General features: G+C 61.2%; 2 protein-coding genes across 3 annotated transcripts in view; both read right to left on the reverse strand.

Annotated features, from left to right (window-relative positions):
- Positions 1-79: 79 nt before the first annotated feature.
- On the reverse strand, positions 80-7,931 carry LIMK1 (LIM domain kinase 1). Of its 2 annotated transcripts, XM_030462730.1 has the most exons (16): positions 7,833-7,931; positions 6,141-6,237; positions 4,490-4,628; positions 4,043-4,152; positions 3,768-3,959; positions 3,071-3,176; positions 2,810-2,994; positions 2,540-2,723; positions 2,097-2,183; positions 1,724-1,855; positions 1,320-1,379; positions 1,151-1,216; positions 892-1,048; positions 723-778; positions 423-580; positions 80-323 (listed from the first exon to the last, which is right to left on the reverse strand). In XM_030462730.1, exons 1-16 carry the CDS (start codon positions 7,888-7,890, stop codon positions 170-172), a joined length of 1,941 nt encoding a protein of 646 aa, XP_030318590.1. In that variant the 5' UTR covers positions 7,891-7,931; the 3' UTR covers positions 80-169. The 2 variants fall into 2 exon arrangements, with proteins under 2 accessions (XP_030318590.1, XP_030318591.1); XM_030462731.1 differs by lacking the exons at positions 6,141-6,237; positions 7,833-7,931 and adding an exon at positions 5,691-5,787.
- A 5,186-nt stretch (positions 7,932-13,117) lies between these two features.
- Positions 13,118-27,795, reverse strand: part of ELN (elastin) — a 31,909-nt gene continuing 17,231 nt past the window's right edge. Inside the window, exons 19-34 of the mRNA XM_030462729.1 lie at positions 26,486-26,614; positions 26,346-26,393; positions 23,639-23,767; positions 23,499-23,546; positions 21,414-21,524; positions 21,280-21,321; positions 18,654-18,704; positions 18,558-18,617; positions 18,418-18,465; positions 17,305-17,415; positions 17,165-17,212; positions 15,345-15,455; positions 15,205-15,252; positions 13,755-13,865; positions 13,615-13,662; positions 13,118-13,231 (exon numbers count right to left, since the gene is read on the reverse strand). Of these exons, the coding sequence (XP_030318589.1) occupies positions 13,182-13,231; positions 13,615-13,662; positions 13,755-13,865; positions 15,205-15,252; positions 15,345-15,455; positions 17,165-17,212; positions 17,305-17,415; positions 18,418-18,465; positions 18,558-18,617; positions 18,654-18,704; positions 21,280-21,321; positions 21,414-21,524; positions 23,499-23,546; positions 23,639-23,767; positions 26,346-26,393; positions 26,486-26,614 (1,193 nt within the window). The 3' untranslated portion in view covers positions 13,118-13,181. The remainder of the gene's footprint in view (positions 13,232-13,614; positions 13,663-13,754; positions 13,866-15,204; positions 15,253-15,344; positions 15,456-17,164; positions 17,213-17,304; positions 17,416-18,417; positions 18,466-18,557; positions 18,618-18,653; positions 18,705-21,279; positions 21,322-21,413; positions 21,525-23,498; positions 23,547-23,638; positions 23,768-26,345; positions 26,394-26,485; positions 26,615-27,795) is intronic.

The raw sequence follows: 27,795 nt of genomic DNA on the forward strand, positions 1-27,795 counted from the left end.
GATGGTGTGGGCAGAGATGTGGGCAGCCCGTGCAGAGGGGACAGGGTAGGGGGCTCATCCAGGGAGCCCCAGGGATCCAGCCCTGGGAGTGGTGGCAGCTGGAAGAGATGCTGGTAGCAGAGGCAGCTCCTTCTCCTGTGACTTCGGAGCTGGTGTGGGTGGGGGGACTCTACCGGGGGGGTGCGGGCAGCCCCCCCTCACCCCGCCGGTGCGTCTCCCCAAAGGCCCGGTCCAGCTGCTCCAGTTGGGAGCTCAGAGGCAGGTGGATCTCCAGGTGCATGCGGAGGCTCTCCAGCCACTGCTCCAGCTTGCTGAAGGATGGCCTAAGCAAGAAGAGGGACACATGGCAGCCCTGCTGGCCCCACGTCCCCCTGCCACTCATCCCGGCGGTCCCCCAGGGGAGGGGGTCCCCAACCACTCACCGCTTCTCAGGGTCCAGGTCACAGCAGCAGACGGCGATGGGGAAGAAGCTGGGGGGACAAGCTGGGGGGCAGTAACGGTCCAGGAAGCCCCTGATGTTGAGGCCAAAGTCAGTGGTGCGGGGCAGGTAGTCAGGGTCAGCGCTCACCCGGCCAATGATCTGGGAGAGACCAAGGGGGAGGACTGGACTCAGCACCACAGGGGGACCCCAGCCCCATGGGGAGACCCCAAATACAATGAGAAAAGAGCCCAACCACAAGGTGGGACCCCAGATGGAGACCCCCAGCCCCAAGAGTCCTTGCCTCACACAGGACAATCCCGAAGGAGAAGATGTCCACCTTCTCATCGTAGCTCCTCCCTGTAAGGAGAAATGGGTCAGGACATGCAGCATATCCCAGCAAGTGTCCCCTGCTTGGGGACAGAGGACTGGCTGACCTTGTCCCCCCCTTCTGGGACCACTGCCAGGCTCACCATTGATCATCTCGGGAGCCATCCAGTACGGGTTCCCCACCACCGTGTATCTTTTCTTGCGGTCTGGTTTCTTCAGGTTCTTGAGATGTTCAGGCTGGTTCTTCTCGTCCACCATCAGCCGTGCCAGTCCAAAATCAGCTACCACCACGCTCTTGTTCTGGGTGAATGGAGAGGGGTGAGGCATGGGAGCAGCCATGCAGAGAGCTGACACCTCTAACCAGGGCCATGGAAGGAAGGATCCCACTGGGGTGGGACTCACCTCCCGCACGAGGCAGTTGTGAGAGTTGAGGTCACGGTGGATGATGTTCATGGAGTGGAGGTAGGCCTGGGGCAAGGATGGGATGAGAGTGGGGGGTTGGCACCCCCACCTCATAGTCCCCCACCCATCAGCATCCCATCCCACCCATCCATTCCCTGGTGATACCCACCATGCCAGCAGCAATGTCCTTGGCGAAGCTGACCCGCTGGCTCCAGGGATAGTGGCTGTCCTGGGGGCAGGAGGGAGGATTTGCCAGAGCAAGGATGGGAGAGAGAAGGAAGAGAAGGGAGAGAAGGGAGAGAAGGGAGAGAAGAGAGAGAGGAGAGAGAAAAAAGAGAGAAGGGAGGAGAGAAAGGAGAGAAAAGAGTGAAAGGAGAGGGACAAGAGAGAAGAGAGAGAAGGGAGGAGAGAAAGGAGAGAAAGGAGAGAGAGAAGAGAGAGAAGAGAGAGGAGAGAAGGGAGAAGAGAAAGGAGAGAAAAGAGAGAAAGGAGAGAGAGAAGAGAGAGGAGTCCCCCAGTCCCACCAGGGCTGTGTGGTGGTGGTGGGGCTGATCTGCCTCCCCGAGTGCTCACCATGGTCTTGATGAGGCCTCTCAAGGTGCCCCCCTTGATGTACTCTGTGATGAAGTTGAGCCTCTTCTCCTTGTACAGCACCCCAATGAACTTCAGCACGTTGGGGTGCTCCAGGCAGCGCATCACTTTCACCTGCAGGACCCCCCATACCTGTAACACCTTGAGGAACTGGACACCCACTGCACAGACCCTGCAGCTCCTGTGCTCTCCATTAGATGGGCAGAGAGCTACCTGTACACCCCATAGTGCCCAGCCATGCCCATTCCAGGTGCCATGCCTCACATCCCATGTCAGGGTTGGTGGACAGGACCAAGACAGCTCTATGCCTCTTGTGTATCCCCACAAACCACGGGGGACTAAAGGGAACACCCACCTCTTTCAGGAAGGTCCTCTGCGTCTCCTCATCAAAGCGGATCAGCTCCTTCATAACCATCACCTCACCTGTCTCCCGATGTGTCACCTGGCAGGAAGCACAGGGGTGGAGACATCCTGAGAGAGACCCCAGCCCAGGGAGCTGAAACCTTCCCGCTCACGACACTCATAGAATCATAGAATTGGCTGGGTTGGAAGGGACCTCAGAGATCATCAAGTCCAACCCTTGATCCACTCCCCCCATGGTTCCCAGCCCATGGCACTCAGTGCCACATCCAGGCTCTTTGGAAATATCTCCAGACACGGAGAATCCACTACTTCCCTGGGCAGCCCATTCCAATGCCTGATCACCCTCTCCAGAAAGAAATTCTTTCTAATCTCCAACCTAAACCTCCCCTGGCACAACTTGAGACCGTGCCCAGACTTGTGGCTGCCCAGCCCCACCTTGATGGCCTGGCCAAAGCAGCCCTTGCCGAGCACCTCGCCGTGAATCAGGTCCGAGGGACGGAAGATGCGATGGGTGCGGGATACGACGCGCAGCGACTCGGAGCGCCCGATGTCCTTGCGCAGGGACACGGGTGAGCCCACCGAGCCCGGGCCCGGGGACTTGTCTGTGCTGCAGCTCCTCCTGGGGGATGGACAACATGGACAGGGTCAACCCCCTCCCCCCCAGAGGGACACCTATGGAAGAGGTGGTGGAGCTGGTGGCCTTACATAACAGTCCGCTGGCGCATGGTGCTGGGGTCCCCGCAGGGTTGGGCGGTCGGAGAGCACAAAGGGCTGTGTGGGGTGGGCAGGGGGCTGCAGGCAGGACCTGGCTCGTGGGCGAGGGGCTCATGGGGGTCGTGCTCAATAGTCAGCTGGAGCAGGCGGCTGGTCTCCTGGATCAGGAGATCGATCTGGAGACAGGAAAGGAGGGTAAGAGTGGTTAGGATAGAGTGGTGCCAGCTGGGGGACACCCCAGGGGGAGTGTACCTCATCTAGGGGGACGTGGCTGATGGGGGTGCCATTGATCTCCAGGATGCGGTCGCCCACGTGGATGGAGTTCTTCATGTCAGGGCTGATGCAGTCTGGATCCACCCTGCAGGACCGAAAGACAGCAAGATGCAGCCCCTTGAACACCTCCCCGGGTGAGGACACTACCCCCAGCCACCCTGGCCTGTCACATCTCCAGAGAGTCACCTCCATGAGATGGGGACATACTGTCATGGTACCCATGAATCACCCAAGATGAGGATGTGGAGCAGAGCTGCCCACGAACCACCTCTGCTAGACAAGAACACGCAGGCCCAGTGCCCAGAAGTCACCCTTGCTTGATGAGGACATGTCATCATGGTACCCATGAGTCATCCCTCTGGGATGGAGACATGCAGTTAAAGTACCCACACGTTAACCTTGCTGGTGGGGACATGCTGGCACAGTGCCCACGAGCGATCCCAAGTGTACAGGAACACTCCAGCCCAGTGCCAGTCTACCCTGGCAGATAGGACAGTACCAACCTGTCAAACCCCAAACCACCCTGATGGCCATCGTGGATCCCTCTGGCAACCCCCAGCTGATGCCAGACCCATCCCTCCCCCTCCCACCCTAAGGGCCTCTGTGGGGAGGATCCCAGCAGCAGAGGGGTGGGGGGCACCCCCAGCCTCAGGGAGGGGAGGGGACACAGACGCACTCTCGGACACGAACGGTGCAGGGGTGCTCGGTGCCACAGCCCTGGTCGATGGAGACAGAGAAGCCACGTTTGCCATCAGAGCAGGCAGGGATGGAGACGAGGGTGACGGTGTGAGGGATGCGGGCAGCTGGCGAGTCTGGCAGGATCTGCTCGATGACCGGTGTCACCACCATCTGGTAATAGCAGTGCCCACTGTGGGGCCGGAAGGAGGCAGGTGGGTGCTGGGGGGTGCACATGTCCCGTGCCAGCCCCCACCCATGCAAGCTGGGACATACCAGTAGAGCTTGGAGCGTTCCACCAGCGCGTAGGTGTCTCCATCCCCGATGAATGTGTGGCAGTTGAGACAGATGAAGCACTCGGGGTGGTACTTCTGCTCTCCAGCCACCTATGGCAGATGCCATCAGCCCTGGGGACCCAGGTGTCTGGGGGACCCAGTGCAGGGTGTGCCAGGCTTGGATAGTGCTAGAACCAACCATACGTGCACCAGGGCCAAAGAAAGGGCGTTCTGAGCCATGGTGTTGGGGGGACAGCCATGCCACGGGGGTGGGGACAGCCACAGGGACATCTCCCCACCACCCTGAACCTCCCCAAACTACAGAGAACACCCCTGCCAGCCACAGAGCCCAACAAGTGCTGGAGGTCTGCACTCCCTCCCCACCTCATCCCCTTTCCAGTAATCTCAGTGGTGCAACAAGTCCCCCCCTGGACCTCCCAGCACTCACCATGACCAGCCCCTTGGTGATGTGCTCAGAGCAGCCGTGACAGAGCTCTCCAAAATGTGCCCAGTAATCCTTCTTGCAGTACAGGCGCCCATCCTTCTCATAGTATTGGTGGGATAGGGAGGCCCCGCACTCACAGCACCTGAGGGATGGGGACCCTCTTGTCACCGTGTCCCCAGTGTCACTCTGCCCTCAACACCACCTCAGGGGGCAGGCACTGCCTGTCCACCCCCCCAGCTCTCTGGATAAACTTCTTCCCGTTTGCTGCCCTGCTGCAGGACCACTGCATCCCTGTCAGTGTCCCTGTCTCCAGGGTGGCAGCAGGTGACTCTGGGGGTGGCAGTGCAGGGTGGTGGTGTGGGAACACCAGGGTGGTGTTCCCTGGCACACGGGCCAGGGACAGGCACATGGAGGGATCTACATGGATAGGGCAGCCTGGTCATGGATGCGCAGAGGGATGTGCCACCCTGGTCACAGATGTGCCAGCTTGGCAGAGACACAAAGGGACACGTCAGCCTGGTTGGGGACACAGGGACAAACCACCCAGGCCGCAAATGTGCCAGTCTTGGGGGGGGTAAAAAGCCCTGAGTGCTGAAAACGTGGTGGAGGGGGCAGGGATGCTCTGGGGGTGCTGCAGGGGTTTGCTGCAGCGGGTGGAGGCTGCTGTAGGAGGGTGCTGCAGAGGTGCGGGGGTTGCCCGGGGGGTGCAGTGGTACTGCCGCAGTCCCCCCCCCGCTTCCCCCCCTCTTCTCTTCGCAGCCGGGGGCGGGCGCCGCGCAGGTGGACTATCAAGCAGGCGTGACGTCACGGCGCGGAGTTTCCCCACCCCATGACGTCACCGCGAGAAGACTTTTCCGCCCGATCGCGCATCCCGAATCCTCCCGTGGCCGGCGGAGGGGGTGCGGGCGGTGGCCAATGAGGGGCGGCCGAAGGGACCCGCCCCTTCCATTCCCCCCGCCCCATGGCGCCAACGGGGAGGAAGTGGCGGGTGGGGGGGGTGATGGGGGGGGGAAAGGAGGGTAAGGAGCTGGGGGGATGGCTTTAGAAGCAGCAAGTCCAGGGATGCCGGGGTCAGATCCAGCTGCAGTCCCCACAGCGGGTTCGCTGGGGATGATGGCGTTCTGGGTATGGGGGTATTGGGTGACAGGCACAGCACCCCGGAGGTCTGGGGGGTGTGGTGTGGCCCGACCCCCCCTCCACTCACTTGGCTCCGGCGCTCAGGACGCGGCTCTTCCTCAGCACTGCCGCCAGCATCCTCCGGGTGATTGCAGAGGCAGCGCCCTGGCACCCCCAGCCCCACAGGGACCCCCGCCAGGCTCCAGTCACCCCTTGTGCCCCCCAACCCAACACCTTCCTTCTCCCGCTCCCCGAGGCTCCCAGCCCGAGCTGCCGGGAGGGCAGGAGTGAAAGAGGAAATGGAAGGAGGGGGCCGGGTGACATCAGAGCTGCACACCCTGTCACCGAGCAGGAAGGGCAGGGGGGGACAGGATCAGGGGGCAAGCAGCGGGGCCCTCTGGTAGACTCGGGACCCCCACGGTGCACCCTGTCTGCCCCCCGCTGCCCGCACAGCCAGGAGCGATGGCCTGGCCCGAGCAGGGGCCGCACAGCCCCCCGGAGCACCCTGCTGCCTCCGAGGCTTCTCCCGGGCTCCCACCTGAAGCAGTCGGCGTGCCAGTCCGCGCTCAGAGCCTGCAGGTACTGCCCGTCGAAGATGCCCTGCCTGCAGCTCGCACACACCGGCAGGTCGGTCCCTGGATGGAGGGAGTGACAAGGAGGAGGACAGGGCCATCCCCCTGCTGCTTATCCCCATCCTCCCCGCAGATGCAGCAGGCACACACACCCCAGGATGAAGTCCCTCTGCCCAGGGTGACAAATGCCTCTCTGGCCCACACCCATCCATCCCTTATCGGGGACAAGGTCTTGGAGCTGATGTTCCCAGGGCTGGGGACAGGGCAGGGGGCTCAGTGTGCTAGTGCCAGCCCTGTGTCAGGCCACCCCCAGACACTGCTGTGACTGTGGGTGCTCATGTCTCTGGGGGGGGCTGGGTGGGTAGATGGTTCAGATGTGGAGAGGGCAGGGGGCAGCGCAGGGGGCGCAGCGAGTCCCATAGGGGTGCTGGAGGGGATGCAGGGGTGATGGGGAGGCTGGGGGCACAGCAGGGTACTGAGGGGCAGGACAGATCCTTGGGGGCACTGAGACAGTGGGATGGAGGGGTGCCAGGGTACACACGAGGACTGGGATGGGGCTCACCAACTGGTGGGGGAGGATGAAGGGGTACAGGATAGGGGCAGAGCATGCAGGGGGCTGAAGGGATATGCGTAGGGGATACAGAAGGAATAGAAGGATTTGGGATGGGGCAGAGGGTGCCAGGAGGGGATGAAGGGGTACAGGATGGGTGTCGGGGGAGATGAAGGGGTGCAGGTTGAAAGGAGTGTAAAAGAGGGATACAGTGGGACATAAAGTGCATGGAGGGACACAGAGGGGTAAAGAAGGGGTGCAAAGGGACCCAGGAGCAAGATGGGTGATGGGGGATGCTGAGGGATGCAGCATGGATGATGGGGGATGCAGTGTGCACAGAGGGGCACAGAAGAGTGTAGGATGAGAGAACTGCAGGATGGAAAGGGGTACAGAGGCACATGGGGTGCAGCAGGAGGCTACAGGAGTGCAAAGAGGGATAGGAGACACAGTAGGGATACAGGGGTGCATGGAAGAAGGCAGGAGGGATGTGTGTGTGGGGACTATGGGTGTGCAGAGGAGCTGTTTGTGGGGTGCAGGCTGGAGAGGGATGTGGGAGTGCAGCAGAGCTGCAGGGGCTGAAGGGGATGCAGTACAGATACGAGGGTGCACAGGTGATGTATGATGGGGGTGCAGGGGGGGATGTGGGGGTACAGGACAGAGAGGGCATATAGGCAGAAATTTAGGGGTGCAGGAGGAATGCAGGCTGGACGGTAGTGCAGGCGGATGCAGGGGGGATGTAGACTGAACAGGGGGTGTAGGGGGAGATTTGGGGGTGCAAAGGCGCTGCAGGCTAGCTGGGGGTGCAAGGGAGGCTGCTGAGTGTGATGTGGGGTGCAGGGTCGGATTTAGAGGGATGTAAGTTGGATGAGGGATGAAGGGAAGGATATAGAATTGCAGGGGGATGTAAGGGTTGAGGAGGGGATGTGGGGGTGCAGGAGAAATGTAAGGGTGAAGGGGGGGATGTGACGGTGCAGGGAGGAATGCGAAAGGGATGCTAACTGGCGGGGTAGGTGCGGGCGAGCCGCGGGGGGTTTCGCGGGGCCCCAGTGGCGGCGGAAGCGCTGAGTCAGGCCGGGGGGAGGCTGTGGGGGGGCGGGGGGTCACGCACCTTCGTCCTCTCCCATAGGCTCGTCCCTCCAGGTGCAGCACAGCAGCATCAACCTCATGCAGCCTTGCTGCCTGGCGCCGCGCCAGGCCCTGCCCTCGCTCCGGCCCCGGCCCGGCCCGGCCCCGGCCCGGTCCCGGTTCCGGCCCCGGCCCTGGCCCTGCCGCTGCGGCTCCGGCGGGCGGGGATGGCCGGGCCCGGCACGGCGCCGGCGCGGCCGCGGGGTGGTGGGGGAGGAGGAGGGGGGTCCGGGGGGGCGGGGAACAGGGGCGGGTCCAGGGGAATGGGGGGAGGCGGGGGCTCGGGGTATCACCGCGGGCAGGGTGCGAGTGTCACCGACGACCCCCGGTGCTCCGAGCACCATGAGCTGTCGCCACGGGCGGGATGTGGGTGTCGCCGTCCATCCCAGACTGTCACCGTGGGACAGCACAAAGATGTAGCCCGCGTGCTGTCACTAAAGGCAGGGCACGGACACTCCCCGTGGCTCTCAGGCTATCACCGTGAGTCAGGCATAGACACTTCCCTGCACCCCCTTGAGCCCCCTAGGAGACAGGGCACAGACCCCCCCCCCCCCCCCGTCACTGTTGGACAGGGCATGGACACCTCCGTCATCCCCTGCTCTGTCACCATGGGGCAGCAGATGGATGTCCTCCTCATTCCCGAGGCTGTCACTGCGGGACAGGGCATGGTCATCGCTCTGGTTCCCCAGGCTGTCTCCTCACCCACCCCGTGTCCCAGAGCTGTAACCATGTAAATGGGCAAATGGCATCCCTGCACCAAGGATGCAGCATGTCCCAGGCTTGGGCAGAGCCATAGGCACAGGACAACGGAAGAATGCCACTTGTCACCGCTGCCAGGGGGAAGGGGACAGGGACAGAGGCAGAGTCCTTTAAAAACTTGTCCTTTATTAGTCTGTCAGAAGCGAGTCCCTCTGTATGGGGTGTCCCATCAGTTATAGCAAAGTGAGTAACATGAAGGGACCAAGATGCTCCTGTCTGTGCCCACCCTGGGCCGGGGCGGGCACAGGGACCGGGTGGAGCCCCAAGGTGATAGGGAGATCCCCTCACACAGCCCCCGCCACCAGGATCCCCTTCCCTCCTTCCAATGGGGGATGCCCCTCATGCTGTCCCTCCCCCCCCTCCCTCCTCCCCCCCATGGGGTCAGCTCTGGGGCTGAGGGGGGCTGACACCCCAAGCCCCCCCCCCTAAATCCCGCAGGGAGCGATAGCACCAAGGGGGACGGCTGCTCCCCACAGTTCATTCTGCACTCCCTGCCGGGCCAGAGGGGCTGGGGGGGGGGGTCGGATGCTGCCGGAGCCGCGGGGTCCCTCCCGGGAACGTGGGACCAGGAATGGCCCTGGCACTGTGGGGTCTCCGGGGCTTTGGGGAGGGGGGGCTGTCTCATCTTTGCTTGTTTTTTTTTTTTACATTCTGGACCATGCAGTAGCACCAAAGTTCATGAGGTCATCAGTGATGTCGGGCGGTTACTTCCGCTTCCTGCCGCAGTACTTCCCTTGTGCGCAGCCCACGCCGCCTGCGGGTGGAAATGCGGAGTCTGAGCCCCTGACAGTGCCCTGGGGCTGGGAGAAGGGCAGGGGGGCTGGAGCCAGCCGCAGCGGGGTGGGGGGGCACTGGCCACAGAGCTCACCTCTAAAGCCCAGGGCACCGAGGGCTCCTCCAAAGGGCTTGGGGGGTTTCCCTGTGGGGGAAGGCAGATCAGGGTGAGTGGGACCCCCACCCCACTTGGCTTCTGGGTGTGGGTGAGATACGCGCCCCCTCCCCCCCTCTCCCCCTCTGCACGGGGATGGGCACTCACCAGGGAATCCCAGCTGTCCAGCAACCCCACCTGAAAGCAGAGCGAGGCACTCAGCACTCACCAGACACCCACCCTGCCCTGCCCTTCACCCCAGCCTGAGCACCGACAGGGTCAACCCCATCGCCTTGTTTGCCCCGTGACCCCAGACTGTGACTGTGTGTCCGTGCACAGTGGGCTGTGTGTGTCCCCATGAGCCAGCTGGGAACTGAGGTGTTCCTTAGGTGGGTGCAAGGTGCTGAGATGGGGACAGTACCTGGAAATATCGGTGACACACCAAAGCCAGGAACTCCAGCCCCTGGGGAAAAAGCAACAGCCAGTGACAGTCAGTGACAATAGTGCCACTCCAGCTCTGCCTGGCTGGGGACATCTTGCCTCATTGCAAGGATAGGAGCTGCTGCAAGAGCCCCTGCACCCTGTTTTGGGCAGTAATATGCCCAGTGGGGAACAGCAGCAGTGCCAGCAAGCAGGGACAAGTATGATGCAGTAGGGGACGCATCCCCATCCCAGCCCCAAACTGCAGCACTCACCTGGCTGCAGCCCCCCAACACCAAAACCTGCAGGGTGGGAGAGCCCTGGTGAGGGTGGGGATCATGGGGACAGGAAAGGGGTTTCCTCTCCAGCCCTCTGGCCAGAGCACATCCTATTCCTTACCTGGCTTGGGAGGCTTCCCAGCAGCTCCTGGATACAAGATGCCTGTGCCAGAGAGGGGCATCAGTGCAGCCCCCACTGGGGCTCCCTGCCCCAGGGACTGCAGCTAGACACTGCTGTGAGACCAGAGGGTCCCCAGGCAGGAACCTCTGGTACATTACCATCCCCTGTCCCCATGGCATGGGCAACTCTGCTGCTATGGCCCTTGGTACCTGCTTGGCGATGCTGTTCCTTTCCGATAATATCCCAGGAGCAGAGCAGGTGGCAGGCACAAGATGTGCCATAGCATGGTGACAGTGTGGGGCGGGACCAAGGGGACAAAGTGACTGTGCCTCCCCTGCACCCCATAGAGCCCCTTTCTGGCACTCATTCCTGGAATGCATTTCCACTTGGCTCCCTAAGCCCCAGCCTGGGGCAGCCCCAACCCCAGGGCCAGCATCACTCACCAGCACCAAGCCCGCCAACTCCAAGGCCACCGACTCCAAGGCCACCTATGAGAGGGACCTCAGGTAAATGCCAGCAGGTAAGCAGTGCAGCATCTGATCTGCTCCTTGCCCAGCCCCACTCCCCCTGTGCCTCTGGGAAGCGTCCCTCTGCCCACACCCCTCTGGGGAGCATCCCTCTGCCTGCACATCCCCTCTGCTGGGTTCAGCTCTTGCCAGCACCTACCTGGGATGCCACCAACCCCTGGGACTCCAACACCAGGAACGCCTGCCAGAGAGAGACCATTAATCCCCATCATACCCACCCTGGAATCCCCCACTCAGGGCACCCTCAGCCAGTGCTCGACCCATTGGGGTGTCCCTAACACCCATCCTAGGTGCCCTTAGCACCCACTTCACAGCACCCAGAGCAAGAAGCCCTGGAGGGGGCTCACTCCCTGCATGACACATTGCTTCTGGCAATGCGGAGCAGGAGAAAACTGTCCCCTGTGAGTCCCAGGGAGGTGGCACAGCTGGGACTTTGCACCCATAAGTGTCATCATGCCACCTCCTGTGCCTGGGCCACTGTCCACTGGGGCACCCAGAGGCACACAGGCAAGGCCAGCACCCTGATGGCCAGACAAGAAGGGTGCCCAGGGAGGGTCTGAGGTGGACCAGGAGCAGCAGAGGTACATACCGAATTTGGGAGGTTTAGCACCAGGCTGCACCCCTATTTGGGGGATGCCTGTGAAACAAGAAGGACACCATGGTTAGGATGGTGCACCCTGCTGCACCCCTTCAGTGTGCCAATGTCCTCTGTCCCGCCTGCATTGCCATCTGCCATCCCACTGCATGGCTTGGTGGCTTTTAGCATCCCCAGACACCACTGTCCCCAAGCAGGTCCTCAGCTGTGGTGTGATGAAACACATACCTGCCCCAGGGACACCCACACCCGGTGCCACTCCAGGCACAACACCAACACCGGGTGCCACTCCTGGTACTCCAGCAATGCCAGGCACCCCACCGGGCACCCCTCCAACCCCAGCACCTGCAGAGAGAGAGAGGGTGAGGCAGCACAGGTTGATCCTGTGTCATCCCCACACTCCAGTGGGATGATGTGCCCGGTGTGGGGTGCCCATCCCCAAGGCCTCCAAGATTCCCACTGCCTGGGTAGGGCCAAGATGCCAGTGATGGGGTTTGCCAACCAACTCACCAAATTTGGCTGCCTTGGCTGCTGCCTTGGCTGCTGCAGCTGGACCTCCGACCCCTGAAGGGATACAGCAAGAAGAGGGGGTCAGTGCCTCTGGGAGCCCCCTTTCCAGCAATGCTCTGCAAAACCCACCCCTCCTGCCTTGTCTGCATCCCCCAAGGGATTTCCAGGAGTGGATAAAGACCACCGAGGTCCTCCTCATGTCCATACTGCCCCAGACCTGCCCCCATGCCAGCCAGGTTGCCACCACCACCCGCCTTCCTCCTCCTCACCTGGGACACCTCCAATGCCAGGGGCCAGGCCACCAACTCCAGGAACCAGGCCACCTACACCAGGAGCAAGGCCACCCACACCAGGAGCTAGACCACCAACACCCACACCAGGAGCCAGGCCACCTGCTCCTGCAAGGAGAGAGGAAAGGGTTGAGGCATCAGCTTAGGAAGAGTGTTGACGAAACAAGTCAGCTGAAAGGGAATGACAGGCAGGGGTGTGCGGGTGCATGGATGGATGGAGGGATGGTGAGCTGTATGATTGGATGGAAGAGCAAATGGATAGACAGTGGAGAGATGAATACTGAGGTGGCTGACTGGATGGTGGAGTGGATAGGAGGGTAGAAGGGTAGGGGGACTGATGTATGAGAGCTGAACTAGCTGATATCTAGAGGTCCATTTCCAACTCCAACAATTCTGTGGTTCTGATTCTGTGTGTATGGATGGTGAAACTAGGATGCTCCATCCAGACCAGGTGTCTGGAGAGCATTCCCCCTGTGAGAGTCTGACCGTAACACCCCCTGACACAACCAGGATCTCATTCCACACAGAGCCCTGTGAAGAGCTCTCCCCTAGCCCAGGCATGGCCCCTGTGTACTTCCAGGCCTCAGCATCAATGAGGGGAGAAGCCTGAGGTGGAAGGGTGGCAGGAGACAGGACTCGTGGGATAACCACTTAGAATTGCCAGCTTACCATACTTGGCTGCTTTGGTGGCTGCTTTTGCAGCAGCGGCTGCTGGACCTCCTAGGGGAGAGGGAAAGCATGAGGGGCAGTGCTGAGCCACGGTGGCCACACTGGGACCTCTCAGCTGGCACAGCTGAAGATGTCCTGAGCTGTTATTAAACACCTTCTCACCTGGTAAGGCTCCAACCCCAGGCACAAGACCGGGCACACCAACACCAGGAACACCAACACCAGGAACACCAACTCAAGCAACACCAACACCAGGAACACCAACTCACTGAACACCAACACCAGGAACACCAACTCACTGAACACCAACACCAGGAACACCAACACCAGGCACACGCCCTGCTCCTGCAGAAAGACAGAGTTATGTGGCCAAACAGGTATGCTCTGCAGAAAAGAATCCTGCTGAACTCGTGAGCATCTGCAGTGTCAGGGGTAATCCCCACCTGCAGACACCCCTCCTGGCCTGGGACACCGCCAACCCCTGCACCTGAAGGGAAGGAGAGTGGTCAGACCCCCCCAGAACACCTCGTGCTCCTTTGCTCCAGGCTGAACACCCCCAGGACATCCCGTCCCCCCCCATGTGCCTTCTTCCCCATAAGGAGCCCTCGGCAGAGATCCCCAGGGGGACCCGCCTGCCTGCGGGCACCCCGAGTGCCTGGGGGGCAGAGGGTGAGCAGGGGTCCCCAGGGAGCTGCTGCCGGGACCTCCTTGCACCGCGCAGCACCTACCGAACTTCGCTGCCTTTGCTGCTGCCGCTGCTGCCGGCGCCCCGACTCCTGAGGACAAGGGAGAGAGGGACCCTCAGCCACCAGCTCCCGTGCCCCTTGCAGAGCCAGGAGCTGGGGACAGGGCTCCTGCCAACAGTCACCTGCCACCCCGGGGACACCTCCGACACCGGGCACCAAGCCGGGCACACCACCAACGCTGGGCACGCCACCAACGCCGGGCACGAGGCCTGGGACGCCGCCAACCCCTGCACCTGGAGGGAAGGAGAGCGGTCAGACCCCCCCTGCTTTCACCTCCTCATGCTCCTGGGCACAGTCTCACCCAGTGTCACAGGAGCCTCCGGAGCACCTGGCTTTCAGGTGGGCTCTCCACACCTCACAAACCAGCTGCCCAGGGGACCTGGGATGTGCCCAGGCCTGGGATTCCAAGCTCCCTACACTCAAGCCAGGCCTCCAGAGCCCACCAGGCCACCCACGATATTGGGGACCCTCGAGGTCTCCCAAGGCCATCATGCCGAAGCCCAGCTGCTCCTGGGGCTGATGCCTCTCCTCTGGGTGCTCCCATTACTGGGTGCTTCTTACTCCCTTTTCTCCCCAAAAACTGCCCCCAAGGGCAGCAGCAAACACCGGGTCGGGGTCACCAAGCGCAGCCCCGCTAATCAGTGATGGCCAGTGACAGGAATTGCCTCCCCAGACACCCCGTGGGAACTCAGCACAGCAAAACTTCATCTCTTGCATTGTCTGATGGCCAGACAGATCTTCAGCCACCTCCCAAAAAAGCTGCCTTTTCAAAGCCTAGCTCTGCCAAGAGGCTGCTGGAAGCTTCTCCCTGGGGACTAACGCCCCTCTGTAGCCCTGGGCTAGGCTCCACACCTTCCTGCATCCACCTGCACAAGCCACCAGGCTCAGCAGAAAGGTTTCATCTTGCCCTGAGCTGCGGCAAGGACCTGCTGGAGCCATGATACTGACGTTATACTGCTCACTTCCCTTCTTCTGCCAGCCACACCATCACCATTCCTGAGACAAACTAGGATGCTGGTGCCTTGATGCCCTTCTTGGGCACGTGCTGGCTCAGATTCAGCCACTCTTGACCAACCCAGCTCCTTTTCCACCAGGCACTTTCCAGCAGCTCTGCCCCAGGCCTGGAGCATTGCCTGGGCTTGGGGTTGTTGTGACCCAAGTGCAGGACCTGGCTCCTGGCCCTCCTGAACCTCATCCAACTGGGTCCCACCAGGGTTTTGGGTGGCAGTGACCCTGGGCAGGGGTCCGACACACACCATAACCGTGTCTCTGGGCAGCTGCTGGCAACAGGGATTGGGAAACACACAAAAATTCAGACCCCCTTCACTCCCACGTATCAGCCTGCAGAAATCCCACAGAGGGAGAAGGTGGGACCAAGCCAAGTCCACAGGGACCTGGGCTGCTCACATGCCGTCCCCCCGCATGTGCCTCCTTCCCCATAAGGAGCCCTCGGCAGAGATCCCCAGGGGGACCCGCCTGCCCGGGGGCACCCCGAGTGCCCGGGGGGCAGAGGGTGAGCAGGGGTCCCCAGGGAGCTGCTGCCGGGACCTCCTTGCACCGCGCAGCACCTACCGAACTTCGCTGCCTTTGCTGCTGCCGCTGCCGCTGGCGCCCCGACTCCTGGGGACAAGGGAGAGAGGGACCCTCAGCCACCAGCTCCCGTGCCCCTTGCAGAGCCAGGAGCTGGGGACAGGGCTCCTGCCAACAGTCACCTGCCACCCCGGGGACACCTCCGACACCGGGCACCAAGCCGGGCACACCACCAACGCCGGGCACGCCACCAACGCCGGGCACGAGGCCTGGGACGCCGCCAACCCCTGCACCTGGAGGGAAGGAGAGCGGTCAGACCCCGCCCTGCTTTCACCTCCTCATGCTCCTGGGCACAGTCTCACCCAGTGTCACAGGAGCCTCCGGAGCACCTGGCTTTCAGGTGGGCTCTCCACACCTCACAAACCAGCTGCCCAGGGGACCTGGGATGTGCCCAGGCCTGCGATTCCCAGCCCCCTACACCCAAGCCAGGCCTCCAAAGCCCACCAGGCCACCCATGATCACGGAGACCCTTCAGGACCCCCAAGGCCATCATGCCGAAGCCCAGCTGCTCCTGGGGCTGATGCTTCTCCTCTGGCTGCTTCCATTACTGGGTGCTTCTTACTCCCTTTTCTCCCCAAAAACTGCCCCCAAGGGCAGCAGCAAACACAGGGTCGGGGTCACCAAGCGCAGCCCCGCTAATCAGTGATGGCCAGTGACAGGAATTGCCTCCCCAGACACCCCGTGGGAACTCAGCACAGCAAAACTTCATCTCTTGCATTGTCTGATGGCCAGACAGATCTCCAGCCACCTCCCAAAAAAGTTGCCTTTTCAAAGCATGGCTCTGCCAAGAGGCTGCTGGAAGCTTCTCCCTGGGGACTAACGCCCCTCTGTAGCCCTGGGCTAGGCTCCACACCTTCCTGTATCCACCTGCACAAGCCACCAGGCTCAGCAGAAAGGTTTCATCTTGCCCTGTGTTGTGGCAAGGAACTGCTGGAGCCCTGATACTGCCATTATACTGCTCACTTCCCTTCTTCTGCCAGCCACACCATCACCATTCCTGAGAGAAGCCAGGACACTGGTGTCATGATGCCCTTTTTGGGCACATGCTGGCTCAGATTCAGCCACTCTTGACCAACCCAGCTCCTTTTCCACCAGGCACTTTCCAGCTGCTCTTCCCCAACACTGGAGCATTGTCTGGGCTTGGGGTTGTTGTGACCCAAGTGCAGGATCCGACTCCTGGCCCCGAGGAACCTCATCCAACTGGCCTCAGCCCATGGATCCAGCCTGTCCAGATCTCTCTGCAGAGCCTGAGGGCTCAGCCTTTGCCTGAGGACAGGAAAGATCTTCCCTTGCCACTCCTGGCTCTGCAAAGTCGATGCAGGAGAAGGTTGAGAAACCTGGCCCTGTATCCCCTGCCATGGCCTTTTGGAGCAGCACACGGGCCCCCTGGCACTGCGGGGACTCTCAGGCCCATTCCTGGCCACGTCCCTCACCCTCTCTGGGTTCCTCCTTGTCGGAGCTCTCTTTAGGTGGTTACGCCTGGTGTAGCCCTGGCTCTTGACAGACCCAGTCAGATGCACTTGCGCTTTGGGTGCCACCGGGGTTTTGGGTGGCAGTGACCCTGGGCAGGGGTCGCTCTGTGAGAGGTAGAACCCACAGGCACCAGAACTCTGGGTAAGGGCAGATTCGGGTAACAGGGATTTGGTGCAAAAGCCTATGAATTCAGACAACATCCAAAGACAGGGGACTGGTCTCCCCTCTTCACTCCCAAGAACCAGCCTGCAGAAATCCTGAAGAGGGAGAAGGTCCTGCCCTGGGGATGAAGCCAATTCCAGAGGGACCTGGGCTGCTCACATCCCGTCCCCCCCCGTGTGCCTTCTTCCCCATAAGGAGCCCTCAGCAGAGATCCCCAGGGGGACCCCCGAGTGCCTGGGGGGCAGAGGGTGAGCAGGGGTACCCAGGGAGCTGGTGCCGGGACCTCCTTGCACCGCGCAGCACCTACCGAACTTCGCTGCCTTTGCTGCTGCCGCTGCTGCCGGCGCCCCGACTCCTGGGGACAAGGGAGAGAGGGACCCTCAGCCACCAGCTCCCGTGCCCCTTGCAGAGCCAGGAGCTGGGGACAGGGCTCCTGCCAACAGTCACCTGCCACCCCGGGGACACCTCCGACACCGGGCACCAAGCCGGGCACACCACCAACGCCGGGAACGCCACCAACGCCGGGCACGAGGCCTGGGACGCCGCCAACCCCTGCACCTGGAGGGAAGGAGAGCGGTCAGACCCCCCCCTGCTTTCACCTCCTCATGCTCCTGGGCACAGTCTCACCCAGTGTCACAGGAGCCACCGGAGCACCTGGCTTTCAGGTGGGCTCTCCACACCTCACAAACCAGCTGCCCAGGGGACCTGGGATGTGCCCAGGCCTGGGATTCCCAGATCTCTACACCCAAGCCAGGCCTCCAGAGCCCACCAGGCCACCCACGATATTGGGGACCCTCGAAGTCTCCCAAGGCCATCATGCCGAAGCCCAGCTGCTCCCGGGGCTGATGCCTCTCCTCTGGGTGCTCCCATTACTGGGTGCTTCTTACTCCCTTTTCTCCCACAAAACTGCCCCCAAGGGCAGCAGCAAACACCGGGTCAGAGTCACCAAGCGCAGCCCCGCTAACCAGTGATGGCCAGTGACAGGAATTGCCTCCCCAGACACCCCGTGGGAACTCAGCACAGCAAAACTTCATCTCTTAGGGAGAGACCCTGCGGGATGGCTCTGCACTGCCCCACGGCTGCCTTTTCTGATGGCTGGACAGATCTTCAGCCACCTCCCAAAAAATCTGCCTTTTCAAAGCCTGGCTCTGCCAAGAGGCTGCTGGAAGCTTCTCCCTGGGCAGAGGTCGCTCTGTGAGAGGCAGAACCCGCAGGCACCAGAACTCTGGGTAAGGGCAGCTGCTGGCAACACGGATTTAGTGGAAAAGACCATGAATTCAGACAACGTCCAAAGACAGGGTCTCCCCCCTTCATTCCCACAAATCAGCCTTCAGGAATCCCAGAGAGGGAGAAGGTCCTGCCCTGGGGATGAAGCCAATTCCAGAGGGACCTGGGCCATCCACATCCCGCCCCCCCCCATGTGCCTTCTTCCCCATAAGGAGCCCTCAGCAGAGATCCCCAGGGGGACCCGCCTGCCCGGGGGCACCCCAAGTGCCAGAGGGCTAGCAGGGGTCCCCAGGGAGCTGCTGCCGGGACCTCCTTGCACCGCGCAGCACCTACCGAACTTCGCTGCCTTTGCTGCTGCCGCTGCTGCCGGCGCCCCGACTCCTGGGGACAAGGGAGAGAGGGACCCTCAGCCACCAGCTCCCGTGCCCCTTGCAGAGCCAGGAGCTGGGGACAGGGCTCCTGCCAACAGTCACCTGCCACCCCGGGGACACCTCCGACACCGGGCACCAAGCCGGGCACACCACCAACGCCGGGAACGCCACCAACGCCGGGCACACCACCAACGCCAGGCACGCCACCAACGCCGGGCACGAGGCCTGGGACGCCACCAACCCCTGCACCTGGAGGGAAGGAGAGCGGTCAGACCCCCCCCTGCTTTCACCTCCTCATGCTCCTGGGCACAGTCTCACCCAGTGTCACAGGAGCCTCCGGAGCACCTGGCTTTCAGGTGGGCTCTCCACACCTCACAAACCAGCTGCCCAGGGGACCTGGGATGTGCCCAGGCCTGCGATTCCCAGCCTCCTACACCCAACCCAGGCTTCCAGAGCCCACCAGGCCACCCATGATCTCGGAGACCCTTCAGGACCCCCAAGGCCATCATGCCGAAGCCCAGCTGCTCCTGGGGCTGATCCCTCTCTCTGGGTGCTTCCATTACTGGGTGCTTCTTACTCCCTTTTCTCCCACAAAACTGCCCCCAAGGGCAGCAGCAAACACCGGGTCAGAGTCACCAAGCGCAGCCCCGCTAATCAGTGATGGCCAGTGACAGGAATTGCCTCCCCAGACACCCCGTGGGAACTCAGCACAGCAAAACTTCATCTCTTGCATTGTCTGATGGCCAGACAGATCTTCAGCCACCTCCCAAAAAAGCTGTCTTTTCAAAGCATGGCTCTGGCAAGAGGCTGCTGGAAGCTTCTCCCTGGGGGCTAACACCCCTCTGTAGCCCTGGGCTAGGTTCCACACCTTCCTGCATCCACCTGCACAAGCCACCAGGCTCAGCAGAAAGGTTTCATCTTGCCCTGAGCTCCCTGATACTGCTTTGGGGGAGCACCCCAAGAGATGGGACAGGGGGTGAACCCTGAGCACCAATGTACAGCACTGGGGAAGTTCCTGGGACACTGACAGCCTTGACCCACAACCACTCAAATATATATGCCACAAGGACAAGCATTGGGAGTCACTTTGGGAAGGGCTGAGTGCCAAAGGCGGTGTCCTCATGGCCCCCAGCTCAGCAGGAGCCTGGCACCCCAGCCCAGAACACACCCACTAACTCCTCAATGGCAACATTTTCAGCAGTGGTTTAGCCCTCAAAGGAGAGTTGTCATCGAGCATGGTGGCCCTCGGGGGACGGCCAGGGCTCTGCAGTGGTAATCACAGAACCCTTTGGGTGGGACAAGACAACCCTTTGGGTGGCTTATTGAATCCAACCATCAACCCAACTCTGCTCAGCCCGGTGCTGAACTCTGTCCCCAGGCACCACATCTACGTGGCTTTTAAACACCTCTGGGGATGGTGATTCACCCACCTCCCTCAGCAGCCTCTCTCAGACACCCACAATGCTCTCTGTCAAGAAACTGTGCCTCGTGTCCAATCTAAACCTTCTATGGGGCAAACTGAGGACATTCCCTCTTGTTCCATCACTTGCTCCTTAGGAGAAGAGAACAACCCCTCCTGGCTTCCCTCTCCTTTCAGGCAGTCACAGAGAGCAAGAAGGTCTCCCCGCAGCCTCCTTTGCTCCAGGCTGAACACACCCAGGTTCCTCAGCCTCTCCTCTTTGGACCGCTTCTCCAGACCCCTCGCCAGCTCTGCTGTCCTTCTCTGAACTCGCTCCAGCCCCTCAAGCTCCGTCTTGTAGTGAAGGGCACAGAACTGAACATGGCACTCGAGGTGCAACCTCACCAGGGCTGAGGACAGGGGCACCATCACTTCCCTTCTTCTGCCAGCCACACCATCACCATTCCTGAGACAAACCAGGATGCTGGTGCCTTGATGCCCTTCTTGGGCACATGCTGGCTCAGATTCAGCCACTCTTGACCAACCCAGCTCCTTTTCCACCAGGCACTTTCCAGCCGCTCTGCCCCAAGCCTGGAGCGTTGCCTGGGCTTGGGGTTTTGGTGACCCAAGTGCAGGACCCGGCTCCTGGCCCCGAGGAACCTCATCCAACTGGCCTCAGCCCATGGATCCAGCCTGTCCAGATCCCTCTGCAGAGCCTGAGAGCTCAGCCTTCGCCTGAGGACAGAAAAGATCTTCCCTTGCCACTCCGGGCTCTGCAAAGTCGATGCAGAAGAAGGTTGAGAAACCTGGCCCTGTATCCCCTGCCATGGCCTTTTGGAGCAGCACACGGGCCCCCTGGCACTGCGGGGTCTCTCAGGCCCATTCCTGGCCACGTCCCTCACCCTCTCTGGGTTCCTCCTTGTCGGAGCTCTCTTTAGGTGGTTACGCCTGGTGTAGCCCTGGCTCTTGACAGACCCAGTCAGATGCACTTGCTCTTGGGTGCCACCGGGGTTTTGGGTGGGAGTGACCCTGGGCAGGGGTCGCTCTGTGAGAGGTAGAACCCACAGGCACCAGAACTCTGGGTAAGGGCAGCTGCTGGCAACAGGGATTTAGTGGAAAAGCCCATGAATTCAGACAACATCCAAAGACAGGGGACTGGTCTCCCCCCATCACTTCCACGAAGCAGCCTGCAGGAATCCCAGAGAGGGAGAAGGTCCTGCCCTGGGGACAAAGCCAATTCCAGAGGGACCTGGGCTGCGCACATTCATCCCCCCGCATGTGCCTCCTTCCCCATAAGGAGCCCTCGGCAGAGATCCCCAGGGGGACCCGCCTGCCCGGGGGCACCCCGAGTGCCCGGGGGCAGAGGGTGAGCAGGGGTACCCAGGGAGCTGCTTCCGGGACCTCCTTGCACCACGCAGCACCTACCGAACTTCGCTGCCTTTGCTGCTGCCGCTGGCGCCCCGACTCCTGGGGACAAGGGAGAGAGGGACCCTCAGCCACCAGCTCCCGTGCCCCTTGCAGAGCCAGGAGCTGGGGACAGGGCTCCTGCCAACAGTCACCTGCCACCCCGGGGACACCTCCGACACCGGGCACCAAGCCGGGCACACCACCAACGCCGGGAACGCCACCAATGCCGGGCACGAGGCCTGGGACGCCGCCAACCCCTGCACCTGGAGGGAAGGAGAGCGGTCAGACCCCCCCCTGCTTTCACCTCCTCATGCTCCTGGGCACAGTCTCACCCAGTGTCACAGGAGCCACCGGAGCACCTGGCTTTCAGGTGGGCTCTCCACACCTCACAAACCAGCTGCCCAGGGGACCTGGGATGTGCCCAGGCCTGGGATTCCCAGATCCCTACACCCAACCCAGCCCACCAGACCCCACCAGGCCACCAAGGATATTGGGGACCCTCGAGTTCTCCCAAGGCCATCATGCCGAAGCCCAGCTGCTCCTGGGGCTGATGCCTCTCCTCTGGGTGCTCCCATTACTGGGTGCTTCTTACTCCCTTTTCTCCCACAAAACTGTCCCCAAGGGCAGCAGCAAACACCGGGTCAGAGTCACCAAGCACAGCCCCGCTAACCAGTGATGGCCAGTGACAGGAATTGCCTCCCCAGACACCCCGTGGGAACTCAGCACAGCAAAACTTCATCTCTTAGGGAGAAACCCTGCGGGATGGCTCCGCACTGCCCCACAGCTGCAATGTCTGATGGCCAGAGAGATATCCAGCCACCTCCCAAAAAAGCTGTCTTTTCAAAGCCTAGCTCTGCCAAGAGGCTGCTGGAAGATTCTCCCTGGGGACAAACGCCCCTCTGTAGCCCTGGGCCAGGCTCCACACCTTCCTGCATCCACCTGCACAAGCCATCAAGCTCAGCACAAAAGGTTTCATCTTGCCCTGAGCTCCCTGATACTGCTCTGGGGAGCAGATGCAGAGAGCAAGAAGGTCTCCCCGCAGCCTCCTTTGCTCCAGGCTGAACACACCCAGGTTCCTCAGCCTCTCCTCTTTGGACCGCTTCTCCAGACCCCTCGCCAGCTCTGCTGTCCTTCTCTGAACTCGCTCCAGCCCCTCAAGCTCCGTCTTGTAGTGAAGGGCACAGAACTGAACACGGCACTCGAGGTGCAACCTCACCAGGGCTGAGGACAGGGGCACCATCACTTCCCTTCTTCTGCCAGCCACACCATCACCATTCCTGAGACAAACCAGGATGCTGGTGCCTTGATGCCCTTCTTGGGCACATGCTGGCTCAGATTCAGCCACTCTTGACCAACCCAGCTCCTTTTCCACCAGGCACTTTCCAGCCGCTCTGCCCCAAGCCTGGAGCGTTGCCTGGGCTTGGGTTGTTGTGACCCAAGTGCAGGACCCGGCTCCTGGCCCCGAGGAACCTCATCCAACTGGCCTCAGCCCATGGATCCAGCCTGTCCAGATCCCTCTGCAGAGCCTGAGGGCTCAGCCTTTGCCTGAGGACAGGAAAGATCTTCCCTTGCCACTCCGGGCTCTGCAAAGTCGATGCAGGAGAAGGTTGAGAAACCTGGCCCTGTATCCCCTGCCATGGCCTTTTGGAGCAGCACACGGGCCCCCTGGCACTGCGGGGTCTCTCAGGCCCATTCCTGGCCACGTCCCTCACCCTCTCTGGGTTCCTCCTTGTCGGAGCTCTCTTTAGGTGGTTACGCCTGGTGTAGCCCTGGCTCTTGACAGACCCAGTCAGATGCACTTGCTCTTGGGTGCCACCGGGGTTTTGGGTGGGAGTGACCCTGGGCAGGGGTCGCTCTGTGAGAGGTAGAACCCACAGGCACCAGAACTCTGGGTAAGGGCAACTGCTGGCAACAGGGATTTAGTGGAAAAGCCCATGAATTCAGAAAACGTCCAAAGACAGGGGACTGGTCTCCCCCCTTCACTCCCACGAACTAGCCTGCAGGAATCCTGAAGAGGGAGAAGGTCCTGCCCTGGGGATGAAGCCAATTCCAGAGGGACCTGGGCTGCTCACATCCCGTCCCCCCGCATGTGCCTCCTTCCCCATAAGGAGCCCTCGGCAGAGATCCCCAGGGGGACCCGCCTGCCCGGGGGCACCCCGAGTGCCCGGGGGGCAGAGGGTGAGCAGGGGTCCCCAGGGAGCTGCTGCCGGGACCTCCTTGCACCGCGCAGCACCTACCGAACTTCGCTGCCTTTGCTGCTGCCGCTGCTGCCGGCGCCCCGACTCCTGGGGACAAGGGAGAGAGGGACCCTCAGCCACCAGCTCCCGTGCCCCTTGCAGAGCCAGGAGCTGGGGACAGGGCTCCTGCCAACAGTCACCTGCCACCCCGGGGACACCTCCGACACCGGGCACCAAGCCGGGCACACCACCAACGCCAGGAACGCCACCAACGCCGGGCACGCCACCAACGCCGGGCACGAGGCCTGGGACGCCGCCAACCCCTGCACCTGGAGGGAAGGAGAGCGGTCAGACCCCCCCCTGCTTTCACCTCCTCAGGCTCCTGGGCACAGTCTCACTCAGTGTCACAGGAGCCACCGGAGCACCTGGCTTTCAGGTGGGCTCTCCACACCTCACAAACCAGCTGCCCAGGGGACCTGGGATGTGCCCAGGCCTGGGATTCCCAGATCCCTACACCCAACCCAGGCCACCAGACCCCACCAGGCCACCAAGGATATTGGGGAACATCGAGGTCTCCCAAGGCCATCACGCCGAAGCCCAGCTGCTCCCGGGGCTGATGCCTCTCCTCTGGGTGCTTCCATTACTGGGTGCTTCTTAATCCCTTTGTCCCACAAAACTGTCCCCAAGGGCAGCAGCAAACACCGGGTCAGAGTCACCAAGCGCAGCCCCGCTAACCAGTGATGGCCAGTGACAGGAATTGCCTCCCCAGACACCCCGTGGGAACTCAGCACAGCAAAACTTCATCTCTTGCATTGTCTGATGGCCAGACAGATCTTCAGCCACCTCCCAAAAAAGTTGCCTTTTCAAAGCATGGCTCTGGCAAGAGGCTGCTGGAAGCTTCTCCCTGGGGGCTAACGCCCCTCTGTAGCCCTAGGCTAGGCTCCACACCTTCCTGCATCCACCTGCACAAGCCATCAGGCTCAGCAGAAAGGTTTCATCTTGCCCTGAGCTCCCTGATACTGCTTTGGGGGAGCACCCCAAGAGATGGGACAGGGGGTGAACCCTGAGCACCAATGTACAGCACTGGGGAAGTTCCTGGGACACTGACAGCCTTGACCCACAACCACTCAAATATATATATGCCACAAGGACAAGCATTGGGAGTCACTTTGGGAAGGGCTGAGTGCCAAAGGCGGTGTCCTCATGGCCCCCAGCTCAGCAGGAGCCTGGCACCCCAGCCCAGAACACACCCACTAACTCCTCAATGGCAACATTTTCAGCAGTGGTTTAGCCCTCAAAGGAGAGTTGCCATCGAGCATGGTGGCCCTCGGGGGACGGCCAGGGCTCTGCAGTGGTAATCACAGAACCCTTTGGGTGGGACAAGACAACCCTTTGGGTGGCTTATTGAATCCAACCATCAACCCAACTCTGCTCAGCCCGGTGCTGAACTCTGTCCCCAGGCACCACATCTACGTGGCTTTTAAACACCTCTGGGGATGGTGATTCACCCACCTCCCTCAGCAGCCTCTCTCAGACACCCACAATGCTCTCTGTCAAGAAACTGTGCCTCGTGTCCAATCTAAACCTTCTATGGGGCAAACTGAGGACATTCCCTCTTGTTCCATCACTTGCTCCTTAGGAGAAGAGAACAACCCCTCCTGGCTTCCCTCTCCTTTCAGGCAGTCACAGAGAGCAAGAAGGTCTCCCCGCAGCCTCCTTTGCTCCAGGCTGAACACACCCAGGTTCCTCAGCCTCTCCTCTTAGGACCGCTTCTCCAGACCCCTCCCCAGCTCTGCTGCCCTTCTCTGAACTCGCTCCAGCCCCTCAAGCTCCGTCTTGTAGTGAAGGGCACAGAACTGAACACGGCACTCGAGGTGCAACCTCACCAGGGCTGAGGACAGGGGCACCATCACTTCCCTTCTTCTGCCAGCCACACCATCACCATTCCTGAGACAAACCAGGATGCTGGTGCCTTGATGCCCTTCTTGGGCACATGCTGGCTCAGATTCAGCCACTCTTGACCAACCCAGCTCCTTTTCCACCAGGCACTTTCCAGCCGCTCTGCCCCAAGCCTGGAGCGTTGCCTGGGCTTGGGTTGTTGTGACCCAAGTGCAGGACCCGGCTCCTGGCCCCGAGGAACCTCATCCAACTGGCCTCAGCCCATGGATCCAGCCTGTCCAGATCCCTCTGCAGAGCTTGAGGGCTCAGCCTTTGCCTGAGGACAGGAAAGATCTTCCCTTGCCACTCCTGGCTCTGCAAAGTCGAAGCAGAAGAAGGTTGAGAAACCTGGCCCTGTATCCCCTGCCATGGCCTTTTGGAGCAGCACACGGGCCCCCTGGCACTGCGGGGACTCTCAGGCCCATTCCTGGCCACGTCCCTCACCCTCTCTGGGTTCCTCCTTGTCGGAGCTCTCTTTAGGTGGTTACGCCTGGTGTAGCCCTGGCTCTTGACAGACCCAGTCAGATGCACTTGCTCTTGGGTGCCACCGGGGTTTTGGGTGGGCGTGACCCTGGGCAGGGGTCGCTCTGTGAGAGGTAGAACCCGCAGGCACCAGAACTCTGGGTAAGGGCAACTGCTGGCAACAGGGATTTAGTGGAAAAGCCCATGAATTCAGACAACGTCCAAAGACAGGGGACTGGTCTCCCCTCTTCACTCCCACGAACCAGCCTGCAGAAACCCTAAAGAGGGAGAAGGCCCTGCCCTGGGGATGAAGCCAATTCCAGAGGGACCTGGGCTGCTCACATCCCGTCCCCCCGCTTGTGCTTCTTTCCCCATAAGGAGCCCTCGGCAGAGATCCCCAGGGGGACCTGCCTGCCCGGGGGCACCCTGAGTGACTGGGGGGCAGAGGGTGAGTAGGGGTCCCCAGGGAGCTGCTTCCGGGACCTCCTTGCACCACGCAGCACCTACCGAACTTCGCTGCCTTTGCTGCTGCCGCTGCCGCTGGCGCCCCGACTCCTGGGGACAAGGGAGAGAGGGACCCTCAGCCACCAGCTCCCGTGCCCCTTGCAGAGCCAGGAGCTGGGGACAGGGCTCCTGCCAACAGTCACCTGCCACCCCGGGGACACCTCCGACACCGGGCACCAAGCCGGGCACACCACCAACGCCGGGAACGCCACCAACGCCAGGCACGCCACCAACGCCGGGCACGAGGCCTGGGACGCCGCCAACCCCTGCACCTGGAGGGAAGGAGAGCGGTCAGACCCCGCCCTGCTTTCACCTCCTCATGCTCCTGGGCACAGTCTCACCCAGTGTCACAGGAGCCTCCGGAGCACCTGGCTTTCAGGTGGGCTCTCCACACCTCACAAACCAGCTGCCCAGGGGACCTGGGATGTGCCCAGGCCTGGGATTCCCAGCCTCCTACACCCAACCCAGGCTTCCAGAGCCCACCAGGCCACCCATGATCTCGGAGACCCTTCAGGACCCCCAAGGCCATCATGCCGAAGCCCAGCTGCTCCCGGGGCTGATGCCTCTCCTCTGGGTGCTCCCATTACTGGGTGCTTCTTACTCCCTTTTCTCCCACAAAACTGCCCCCAAGGGCAGCAGCAAACACGGGGTCGGCGTCATCAAGCGCAGCCCCGCTAACCAGTGATGGCGAGTGTCCTGGTTTGGGCGAGGAGAAAGGGGATTTTCTGTCTTGTACTTTTGCTTTCAGCTCAGTCTCTTGTAAGGAGCTGCACTTGCTGAAATTAACAGCAAGTTTCTCAGTGTCTGCTTCTAGGACTGATAACACTTGATGTTTATAGTTCCAGCCAGAGCCTGGTGTGCAGAGCCAAGGACACTGCTCAGCTTTGAGGAACATTTTACCCTCCAGAAGGAATAAAGAGGTCCCACCTGCAGCCTCCTTTGGGGAGGAATGGACAAGAGAGATGCCAGAACTGACCAAACAGAGGATTCCATCCCATACACCTCATACTCAGGATAAATTTGAGGGATCACAAGGGTCAAGCCAGCTTCCTGCTCTTCCTGCCTTTACTGCTCCTCTTTTTTCACCCGTTCCCTGTTTCCTTCAGCATCCTGGGGGGATTCCATCCCTTCCTCTGCCTGTGCTCCTGATCCATCCCGGCCTGAATCTGTGTGTTCCTGCCTCCAGTTCCCAACTGCTGCTGACCCCAGGATTCCAGCCTGGACTTTCCCAGGGCTGCCCTGCAGCCTCGGTGGTGACATGAGAGTTATTGGGGGAAAAGGGGGGAGGAACCTGGTATCCATTTTCCTGTATATTTGTATACATTTAGTAATTTTTCCTATTTATCATTACTGTTTCATTAAAGCTGTGCAGTTTAGTTTCCAACCCATCAGTCTCTCTCTCTTATTCTCCCTTCTTTAGCAGGGAGGAGAGAGATTAATAGAGAGCAGCTCT

The sequence above is a fragment of the Calypte anna genome, chromosome 19 (assembly GCF_003957555.1).
Source record: "Calypte anna isolate BGI_N300 chromosome 19, bCalAnn1_v1.p, whole genome shotgun sequence".
NCBI lineage: Eukaryota > Metazoa > Chordata > Aves > Apodiformes > Trochilidae > Calypte > Calypte anna.